Source organism: Rhodamnia argentea, chromosome 2 (genome assembly GCF_020921035.1).
Source record: "Rhodamnia argentea isolate NSW1041297 chromosome 2, ASM2092103v1, whole genome shotgun sequence".
In the NCBI taxonomy this organism is placed as follows: Eukaryota; Viridiplantae; Streptophyta; class Magnoliopsida; order Myrtales; family Myrtaceae; genus Rhodamnia; species Rhodamnia argentea.
In genome coordinates, this window is record NC_063151.1 from 13319613 (window position 1) to 13331773 (window position 12161).

Here is a 12161-nt window from a genome sequence, read left to right on the forward strand (position 1 = left end):
TAGCTTCACCTTCGAGACTCCCCGTCCTTGGACTCGTAGTTGGACCGATCCCCGAGCCGAGGTCTCCCATACCTGGACTCCCCGCTCCGGATGGAGGGATCTTGGAACCCGATGAGCCTGCTGATGGACCCCCGATGCGTCCCGAGCCTGTCCCGAAGTAGTTCACGTCGTGGATCCAGCACATGACCGGGAGATGGAGGAACCCGAAGAGGAGTCCGAACCAGAAGAAGAGCCGATACCCGAGGAGGCGTCTGACCTAGAGGAGGACCTGGAAGAGGTGCCGGAGGAAGAGCCATGGGAGGAGCCTGAGCGGGCGTTTAGCGAAGTCATCGTGACGAGTTTCTCCCCGGAGTACGCTCCCCCTGCCGAGTTTACTTCTGATGATGACGCCCGACCCTTAAGTGTGTAGAGGTCCTTATCCCTACTTTTGGACCCTCGTGTGTCGACGAGTGGTTATGTTTAGGGAGTTTCCTTTTGTGTCCCTGTGCCGTATCCTTGAGTCGTAGTCATTTTATTTACGGTGGTCCGTATGAACCTTGAACTTATCGGGCTATGTTATATGTATTTTGGTGTTATGTTCTAAGGTCATTCTATATTCATTGTCGGGTTTGTTTTCATTGCTTCCGCTTGCATTTGTATCTCGCGTGTTTTACGTCCGTTTGCGATCCCGGTGAGTTGCGAGATTTCTTCGACAACGTGGGATGTTGGCGCGCTCGGAGGACACGGGGCGTGACAATAACACACTCCCTAAGTGGTCCAAAAGTGGTGTTCCTATCTCGATAGGTCCAAGCCAAAAGGGTAAGGGGCCTCCAAGAATCGCCTCCCTCGTCCACCCAAACTATACTAGCTTTCCAATAGTACGTTTGGTCCTTGCCTACCGGGTGCTCGGTAGTTATGGTCTCAAGGCCCATCGGCATCCCAAAAAGTGGTAACATTGTAAACGGGGTCAAGGCTTAGGGTTTGAAAAGTTGGACCCACAATAGGGTGAGAATAAATCTCAACAAGTCAAACCTAAACCTAAACTAGGCTATTAGTACCTCCAGACACTTTGATAAAGATGCAATTTCAAAACAAGGGCATAACATGGCGAATGAGGCAATAACTGAAGACATGAGGAAAAAGGCATTCAATTTTAGATCAACTCGAATTGCAACTCATAATTAGGACTAAGCTTCATACTTAAGGCATTTAGATCAAACAATTACATACTTGTGGCAAATCAAGACTCATGAAGCAATTTCATTCTCAGTTGCATTTCCATTAACTAGGTCTTTTCTTCAATGCACTTCCCGAGCTGTGAGATAATTCAGACACTATATCGACTCTCGATACCCCACACCATCGAGATGATTCGGTCGTAGATAGGACTCTCGCGTCCGAATCTCGTGATGATTCGGTCAAATATAACGACTCTCGACTCTTATAGCCCTCGAGATGATTCGGTCGTATATTGATTCTCGAGCCACAAGATCTCGTCAAGTCAATCAAGATCAAACACTTGCGACGCAATGTATTGGCCATACCATTAATTATTAACAAGTCAAGATAACAAACACAAGCAAGCTCATTTTATAGCAAGTAGTTCATCGCCAAATCAAGACATTCTGTTCAATCAATTTTGAGCTTATCAATTCAAGCGATTAACTAGCCATTAAGGTACATATGCACGGCCAAAAAAGACTTCTCAAGCACTCGGTTCTCAAGGCCAATTAAGGCGACTTATCTCGGCAATTTCATCAACGACACCTAAACGTGCATACGAGTTGCCATAGTCCTTAACCAAGCCCGTTCAAGCTAGCAATGCTTAATCTTTGTTAGGATAACCCATGTTCATTAATTCACAGCCTTGAACTAACATGGATTAAGCATAAAAACATGATTTCCAAGCAAGAACAAGTCATCAAGCACTTAATCTCAACACGGATAGATTTCGATCTCTCGGCGTTTCTTAGAAAACCAGCCATGCATTCACTCAATATTAAGCTCAAACTTGGTCCCTTAGTAACCTAACATCCTAGGGAAGATTTAGGATCAACTTACAAGGCTAAACGAGCGAGCAAAATCCTCCAAAAGCAATAGTAGCAAAGCTTAAACTTGGGCAAAACCGATCGGTTTTTGTCAATAAAAAACGGCAAGGATTTAGTGTATAACATCCACTATAATCCATCCTTAAACTTATAAAAGCAATGTTAGATGTCTTAACTAGGCTTAAGAAGTGTCTTTCCAAGAAATCAAACCAAAACAAGCTCCCAAATAGGCTAAGATGCTTCTCCGGTCAAAATAAGGTCGGGCAGTGACCTTTGTTGCTTCAAACGACTCTATGGGACAAACGACTAGGTGGAATTGGGTTTATGATATGTCGTTAGAACGGAAAGAGAAAGAGCTTTCCAATGGTAGGCGGCTCACCTGATTCTGACCACGGACGGTAGAGTTATGTCCGGAAGAGTGGGGGGGAGAGAGAAGTTTGGGGTTTGAATGAGAGAAATGGTAAGAGAGAGAGAGAGAGAGAGAGAGAGAGAGAGAGAGAGAGAGAGATGTTCAGCCAAATGAGAGGGAGGAGAGAGAGAGAGATGTTGATGGATAGTCAACTTGATTGACATGAGAAGACTTGAGTGGTTGGGTAGTTGAGGAGATCAAGGGATGTTATCTAAGGGGGCCCCAACTAAAATTGAATTCCTTTGTCATTAACTCATTAATCCAAGACCACTTTTGGACCTTCTTGCCCTTCACTATTCGATTAGCATGGGACCCCATTAGGTCTCGAATCTATCTTAACATGATTAAGTGGATTAAGTACTAATTGAAGGTAATTAGGGTAACTACTAACTTACGATCTTAATTCCTAATTTTTTGTCTACTTGAGAACGATCTAATGACTTGATCAATTTCGACGAGGCGACATCCAATTTGCTACTGTTAGAATCCTTGAATAATTGACATACAATTTCGAAATCCAATTCATATAAAAAAAATCCATGAATAGTAATTTCAGTGCATCTCAAACTAACCGACAACTCTTAGGAGTTACGCGTATCGACCCACGATTATTGTCACGTTTAAGAGTTATTCGAGCCAGGGCGACTTTAGTTGTCATGTAACTGCGATGGTCAATTGCTAGTTCCGAAGAGCATAATCATTAGAATCGGTTTAGATTAATTTGTAAATTATATTATGGCCAAACGGAATCACCTGTGAACCAATCGTATAACACTAGCAAATTGTTCTAAAACCAATCTTAGATCGGCCTTTGATGGCCCAAAATATTTCATCGGCGATCCTTATGGTCAAAGTACTAATCCATGGTCGAGTTCTTAAGTCCACATACTTAAATCCCAGTTAGCTTTTCCCATGTGGTTAGTTACTCGAGAGTGATTAATTTTGAGCGAGATTTCATCGAAATACATCGATAGACATTTCATTCATTCATCAGTTAGAAAAGGGTCAGAATTTAGAATGTCATAGTCTACTTCTCCTACATATTGCCGGAAGATATGAAACCACTCAAGAAAGCGCGATTTGCATTCTCCCCGCCCTTAACAGCCCAAAGAATGGCTAGATGTGGATATCTGACTATTTAAACGAACGATTTCAAATCTCATCGTCTCTGAAACCCGATATTTTCGAATTTCGAAAATCCATTGATAAGTTTAGCAAAAAAATTGGAGCCATGTAGGAAGGATTAACTAACGGTGATTATAGACGGAAGGGCGACGGTGGTAGAATTAAGACAAAAGTAAAAGTTAAGAGTTTTTTTATGAGACAAAAGTAAATTTTGGACATAATTAGGACAAGCGCTAAAGTTGGCGGTGTTTTGGATATTACGTCAATAAAATTGGGATAAAAATAAAAGTTGTGAGTTTTTTATAAGATAAAAAAAGATTTTCGATATAATTGAGATAAATATTAAAGTTGATTTTTTTTTTTTGTTGGTATTTGGCCCCGTTTAAAGTGACCGGAATGAAACTTAATACGGTGCCCGAAAAACTGACAATAACCCACAATTTTTCGCCTCAGAAAACTGACTGGATAAGATAATCAAAGGAAATCAAAAATGGAGGGAGAAGGCTCCTCGCCGTATTTCCCGACCTTCCACTGCGCTGCAGTTCATCATTCATCTGCTACTTCGTGATCAGTGGGATTGCAACACTCAAACAAGCAACCACTGATGAACAATGGAGAACTTGATAATCCCATGCAAATCGAGGCTTCCCGTAGTGCCACCTCCATCACCAACACCACAACCCAAACAAGACACCCCACTTGAATTCACCACTCGATCCTTCATTTCTTTATCTAGAAAGACCCACCCCAGAATGGTCGATGCCCACTTGAACTACCTCTGCAACAAGGGTCATCTCGGTGAGGCCATCGCCGTCCTTGATTACGTCCGCCAGAACGGGCTCAAGGTAAGACCTAACACGTATGCCAATTTGATCGAGTCTTGCATCGCCGAGGATTCTATCCATTTGGGTCGGAAGGTGCACGCGATGGTGGACTTGGTCGAGAGTTTGCCCCTGTTTGTGGAGACCAAGTTGGTGAGTATGTATTCGAAATGCGGCTGCTTGAAGGATGCACGAAAGGTGTTCGATGGGATGCGTGAGAGAAACTTGTACACGTGGTCTGCGATGATCGGGGCTTACTCGAGAGAGAAGAGGTGGAGAGAAGTAGTGGACATGTTCTATTTGATGGTGGAAGAGGGTGTTATGCCAGATGGTTTTTTGTTCCCTAAGATTTTGCAGGCTTGTGGGAATGCTGGTGACAATAGGACAGGGATGCTCATCCATTCTATAGTAATTAGAAGTGGAATATGCAGCTACAAGCGGGTAAGAAATTCGGTTTTAGCTGTCTATGCAAAGTGTGGAGAATTGAACTTGGCCAGGAGGCTTTTTGACAGCATGGAGCAGAAGGATACAGTGACTTGGAATTCTTTGATATCTGGGTATTGCCAGAAGGGAGAGATGAAAGAAGCTTATAGACTGTTTGATGCAATGCAAGAAGAGGGAACTAAACCGGGTTTGGTGACTTGGAATTTATTGATTGTCAGCTACTGTCAGATGGGAAATTGCAATGTTGCTATGGAACTTATGAAGAAGATGGAGAGTCAGGGCTTGGTTCCTGATGTGTTCACTTGGACTTCTTTGATATCGGGATTTGGTCAGAATAACAGGCGGAGCCAAGCACTAGATCTGTTTAGAGAGATGCTGATGTTGGGGATCAAACCAAATGGCGTCACTCTCACAAGTGCCATTTCAACTTGTGCGTCATTACAAGCATTGAACAGGGGGAAGGAAGTTCATTCTGTTGCCATTAAGATGGGTCTGGGGGATAATGTGCTTGTTGGGAACTCACTCATAGACATGTATTCCAAGTGTGAGGAAGTGGAAGGTGCTCGATGGGTTTTTGATGTGATCAAGGACAAAGATGCTTACAGTTGGAACTCGATGATTAAAGGATACTTCAACGCTGGTTACTGTGGTAAAGGCCATGAACTTTTCCTCACAATGCAGGAATCAGATGTACAACCTAATGTTATTACATGGAATGTAATGATATCAGGGTATATGCAAAATGGAGATGATGATCAAGCAATAAATCTCTTCAAGAGGATGGAAAAAGATGGGAAGATAAAACGCAATACTGCATCATGGAATTCGCTTGTTGCTGGTTACGCACAAAATGGGCAAAAGGACAAGGCTTTGGGAATTTTGCGGCAAATGCAGTCTCTCCATGTTCCGTTAAATTCTGTTACGGTCTTGAGTGTCTTGCCTTCCTGCGCAAACTTGATAGCCATAAACAAGGTAAAAGAAATTCACGGTTGTGTCGTGCGCAGGGATTTGGAATCTGTGCTTTCTGTTGCAAATTCGCTCATAGATACTTATGCCAAGTCAGGTAAGATTGAATACTCAAGAAGATTATTTGATAGGGTTACCTTGAAAGACATAATCACCTGGAACTCAATGATTGGTGGTTACATATGGCATGGGTGTCATGGATCTGCGCTTGATCTGTATGATCTGATGAGGCAGTTTGGATTGAAACCTAATAGAGGTACTTTAGTTAGTATCTTAAACGCATATAGTCTGGCGGGGTTGGTGGAAGAGGGAAAACAAGTATTTTCTTCGATTACTGAAGAGCATCTGATTGTGCCTGCATTAGAACATTATGTAGCTGTGGTAGAGTTGTATGGTCATGCTGGAAGGCTTGGGGAAGCAGTGGAGTTTATTGAAAACATGCCACTGGTACCTGAGTTTTCCATCTGGCTTGCTCTGTTTTCTGCCTGTAGAATCCATAAGAATATTGCCCTGGCAGTCCTGGCAGCAGAGAGGTTGCTTGAATTTGAAGTGGGTAGTTATTCAATCTACCAGTTGTTATTGCAAACATTTGGCTTATATGGAAAATCTGAGCATTCTCTAAAACTGAAAAGGCTTGAAAAGGATGCTTTAGCGAGAAAATTGCTAGGAGAGAGTTGGATCATCAGGGAAAATAAAGTTTATAGATTCATTGCTGACCAGTCCGCACCATATTTTGAGCATTTGCATTCTTGGCTACAGGAAATTGAGGAAAAAGTGAGGGCATTTGAATCTTATGACAGGCTATGCATTGAGGAAGAGGAGAAAGAAGAAAGTGGTCAAATCCACAGTGAGAAATTGGCCATAGCTTTTGCTTTTGCTGGAGAATGCCGCACACCTCGAACCATAAGGATTATGAAAAACTTGAGAATGTGTGCGGATTGTCACAGGACAGCTAAATACGTGACTCTCTCCTATGGCTGTGAAATATATTTGAGCGACTCAAAGTGCCTCCACCATTTCAAAGATGGTGTTTGCTCTTGTGGAGATTATTGGTGATACCAAGGGCACGAACTGGTATTTGTGTTTTTGGGTTTGATCTAACTTCGATTTTGACGAAAACTGGAAACTATTCAAGACAGAGATATCTTGGGTGAGTTCTTACATATGATGACGTACTTGGCTCCATCTTAATCATGTACAGTCACAAAGGTTCTTCATCCTTTCAGAAAATGTGAATAGGAAAGTTCTAGCTAAACAGAACTGTACATGTCCCTATGGAAGCGTAGATTGTTCTTTTGACATGAATTGGGCGATGGAATGTATATTCGCATCTGAAATTGAAGTTGGATATCGTTCCCAATGCCAAAGTCGATTATAAGATGATCATCTGATGGGATTGGGAGTTCTTGAGTTTGAGTGGGAGTTCTTGGGTTTGTCTTGTTTTGCTTTGGTTGGGTGAAGCATAATCAATTACATGACATCAGGAGTCAGTATTTGGAATGAATTCTATCTTTTAACTGTGAAGAAGTTTTCCTTTTCCACGCTTTTTTCCCTTTTAGTCAAGTCCCTTTCAACACCAAATCCATCCAAATTTAGCTGAGTGGTTGTCATGCTACATTTTACCAATGCTGATGCCCACACGAACACTGCCATGAATATAGAATAAAATAAGAAATCAAAAGAACAATTTTTGTATTCCCCACGGTGGCTTCCATACTCCATATCACACTCATAGTGTTGCCTATAGCTATGTTTGCTAGATTTACCAAATTTGGCCTAGGATGGACTTGATTTGCAAATAGAAAGGCTTGATTAGAAAATCGAAAAGTACAAAGGCCTAATCAGAAAAAACAGTAAAAGTATAGGTACGATAGTGGAACTTCTCCTTTTTAACCATGACTTTTTATACATTTTGCAACACTTAAATTTAACAGGTGCGGAACTTTTCAAAATACGATGGGCTTAATTTTCTAAAGAAAATCTTGAAACTTTGGTTCAATCCTAATTTTATTCTCAATTGTTTTTATCTTAAAAAAAAAAAATCAACTTTCGTTTTTGTCTCAAATGTGTCAAAACAATCACTGCTTGTCTTCCGATGTGGCATTTTTATGTGCATATTTCTTTCTCCTCTTTCTCCACATGTCATTGCAAATCATCTTCCCTTTTTTTTATCTGTTTTTTCTTCTTCCAATTTTCGGAATGACACTGAACAGTGAGGAGTTTAGCTTCATTCGCAGGACTTGATGACGATTAGAAGAGTTTCGGCTTATTCACAGGACTTGATGAAGGACTTCATCACCAATTTCCGGTCCTCTAAGCGAAACCTCCACATGCTCTTCTTCTTTATAATTCTCTGCGCGTTAACAAAAATTTCAATAAATGAATAAATTTTCAACAGACTAACAAAGGGAAAACAAAATTATCACCAGCAATTCAGTCTTCAGGCGACTCCAAAATCAACATCCACCAGGCAAATTGAAAATCGGACACAAGTTCTCTTCGCTTCACTCTCTAGGCAACAAGTCTAAAAGAACCAAAGGGGAAAGAAAGTAATCGCCAAAAAATAAAAAATGCTAAGGTGAAACTTGGCGAAGACGAAATGAACAAGTGAGGGGCCTTGCTGCTCCTTTCCCCGTCAACTATCCAGTGAAATGTGTAGCGAGCAAAGACCACCGCAGAGGAGCTCGATACGAAGCTGTTCTCAAAGCCGGCGTAACAGCTGTTGGGCAAGACCGAGTCGATGCCGAGAGAGCCAAGGAAGAAGGCTGAGTCGATAGTCACGACCGAGTCGAGGTTCATCATGACAAATTCAATGTCGCATGTCTTGAATTCGAGCTCAAGACATTAAATTCAACATCGTTGAGCTCAGATCTAACTTCGTCTTCAAACAACCACAGATCTTGGGTCACCAAAGCCCCTTAACACCCTCACGAGACAAGGAACTAAGGTCCCGGAGGGGATGTTGGAGGTTGTGGCGCAACTCGGAGGTCTAGGTGGTGTTGGGTGAGCGCTAGTGAAGTTGTGGCCATGTAGTACGTGTACATGAATAGTAAAGTTGAGTATGGTTTCGGGGTAGAACTTGAAACTTGAAACTGGATCAATGGGGGCTGTTTTTGTTCCAAATTCCAAGATATGTAGGATAAATTTTAGGTACTAAAAATTAGGAAACTTGTTCTAACGGGTAGGTTCCAAGGTAGGTGGAACCTAGAATTAGCTTCCTAATTTTCTTACTATATATATTCGCGTGATCTCGTGATATTCCATGGCGTCCAATGATGAATGTGTAATCTAGAATCATTAGTCTCAGCTTTTGTTTTCGGTGATATTTATTATTGAAACTTTTCCTTTGTTAATATTTCATATTTATTTGTGTGGCTAAGTATAAATTGTTGTCAATGGATTGTAATAGCAAATAGTGGTCATTAAATATAATAATTCAGTACAATTGTTCAATTAAAAATACAAGTAGAACCTGGTACCGACCTTGGAAGCCTATGATATAATAGGTTCCAAGTATGTGCGTGATAGGTTCCACGTTTCAAAAAATGAAGAATCTGTTTCGACGAGGTGGATCTAGGTTTTGAGTGAAACTTGTATGAAATCTGGAATCGCTCTCCTAATGAACAATGAAGAGGCAAGGGACAAAAGGAAGAAAAGAGAAGAAAATAATAAAAAAGAAAAAGAAAAAATGACATGGAGGGAGAGGAGAGAGAAATCTACGCCCGAAAATGCCACGTCACATAACTAATAGTGATTTTTGGATAGGGAATTAACAGGTCAATTTGAGAGTTGGAGATTGTTTTAGACAATCGGGGATAAAATTGGGACTGCACCTAAATTTAGGATTTTGAGGGAATTAGGCCTGTAAAAATGCATATGAGTGTTTCATTACTATCCGAAATTTGAAAATCTCAAGTTTGAATTATGCAGGGGAAAATATGAAGTTATTATAAGTTCAGAAAAGGACTCCACTAAAGGGAAAACAAAGAAGAGAATTCATCCCAATTATCTCTCTTTGGGTTTGAGCATTGCTGATTTATCGCCAACAGAAAGGAGATAAATTAGGCAAGAAGAGGTGAGGCCATGACATATACTCAGAACAAGGACTGATTCATGAAAATCTTAAAAGGTGACATCTAGACTCCTAAGTTAGAAGTTTCGATTTCTAACAGGATACAAAACAATTTGGAGACCAAACGAAGGTAGTAGATTCAAATATGTTCAAACACACACACAATCGCATAAGAGCTAATTTAATTATTTATTTCCTATATTTTCTACTAAATTATTATTATTTTATTTTACTTCCCCTATTAGTTTGGAATTTCACTTCCTCTAAGGACAAGAATATAGGTTAGTGCCCATTAATATATGCATATATCCCAAATAGACTGGCCTATGCATGTCTCTCGGGCCTAATAGTAGCGTTAGCCTTTTTAGAATGAGTTGGGCCGCTCATGATGGGCTGACCCAACCCAGCCCATTTACATTCATACGTTCCAATTCCAACTCCTTTTATACTTGTGCACATTGGGCATGTTACTGAGAATCTTAAAAGTACTCGTGTGCAGTAAGGTCATGCGACATCCGAGATTATGTAAACACTTACTCGAAAATCTCACTTACTAGATTCTATCGTAGAAGACAGAATTTTTGTCAAGAATTTGCCGTGATATATCTGATCCTTGAGTCCTTTCAATTGGAAAGACAAATAAGGAGATGATTAGTGTTTCGTTGAAGGTTTGGCTTGACTTTGTTAGTTGAGCTCTATGCTTTGCTGCCATAACTTTTAAATCGATCACCCAAGTGTCGAAAAAACTGACGCGACATTAAAATTTATAGCACTTATGGTTTTGCAATAATTTATTTTATGGTGATCGAATAATTTTTTAACTCTATGTCAACATGAATAGTAGATTAGAAAGAGAGGGTGTTTAATAGTCTTTCACTGGAAAAAATATTGTGATGATGAACATTTTATCGTAACTTGAAGTGGAACTAGCGCAAGTGATCGGGCCAGGACATGACCAACAAAAAGTCCGATATGACATCAGGCGCGCCGATTGGGGATGTTGTAGCTCTGCCGATAGTGGTCTACAGATATGATTTGTGTTACCCAAGTTGTTTTCTTGTTACGATTTTCTAGAAACTGACTAAATTTTGACCGAGCGTTTTCGTTCATCAGATTGACCCATTTTTGCACCTATGGAAAATTGATTACTCGAACTTCTTGAAAATAGGGCCCAAACTTTGAAAGAGATTAGGGATTGCGGATTTTGGGGTGTCAGGTCGTGGTGAAAATTGATCTTCAAAATTGAATGGATTGGATCACATAACAAATTTTGCTGATGCCTCAAGATCAAATGACCATGAATAAAAAGTCTCGAAATGTGAGGTTGGGCCATCCGATTCGGGCAAATTAGGCACCATTGAAAAGCATTTGACAAGTATAACCCAATTAGACACATGAATTGTACTTTAAATGGATTCTATCTTGGATCAATATGGGTCAAAATAACAGCCTGTTTTGAGTCAATAAAAAAAATAAATACCAAATAATTAAAAGTTATTGTGAAGTCAATTTTTTTAAGAATTTGTAACTCACAATATGTCGTTATTCTCACTGTTTCCTAAAGGCTGTTATGCTAACAAAACTCGTTTAATATACGCCAGCATTCCAAGGAACACAACTGATGATGTCAGGTTCGGAACAAAGAGGCCGATCCTCTACAACTTCGGATCGCGGCTTTGTCCAAGCAACAGCAGCTTTGTAGGCCCCCTTCTTCCACTGTTTGCCGGTTCCTTCGTCATATCTCGGAATATCTAAGTGGATGGTATTATCCAAAGACATAAAGATACGCTGAGATTATATTATTCCTTTTTCGCAGGATTTGTTTGGGCTTTCGAGGCGGATGGTGAAAGAGTGACAGAAGCAATCCCACTAAAAAGGAGAGAAGTGGAAACTCCGGAGGAGAGAGAGAGAGAGAGAGAAAGACAGTGATGCTTGAATTCTGTGATGGGTTGGGGGAAAGGGAAAGAGACCCACCATGGACGCAGGCTTCCGTGTCTTTTGGTTCGGAAGAAAAAGTAGATCAAGACAACGGAGGAGGAGAGCATGGATCTCGTCAATATTAGGGTAAAACACAAGCTAGCCCTACCCTCATTTGCATTCGCTTTTGTGGCTTTAATGGATAAAAAAAATTTCACGTGGACTTCCACTTATATGCGCTAAAAAATCGTGAATAGAGAGACCGTCGTCTTGATAGCATTGTTGTCTTTGATTGACAGACGAAAACAACCGAGAATGGAACGAGGACTCGCCCTGTGGGTCGTTACAAAGCGAGACCATGGTCCGTTGACAACACCAAA

At 40.8% G+C, this 12161-nt stretch overlaps 1 protein-coding gene across 1 annotated transcript; it reads left to right on the forward strand.

Annotated features, from left to right (window-relative positions):
* Positions 1 to 3993: 3993 nt before the first annotated feature.
* Positions 3994 to 7269, forward strand: LOC115726017 (pentatricopeptide repeat-containing protein At1g19720). The gene has a single exon (XM_030655719.2). The coding sequence runs from the start codon at positions 4173 to 4175 to the stop codon at positions 6846 to 6848; it is 2676 nt and encodes an 891-aa protein (XP_030511579.2). The 5' UTR covers positions 3994 to 4172; the 3' UTR covers positions 6849 to 7269.
* Positions 7270 to 12161: the final 4892 nt, after the last annotated feature.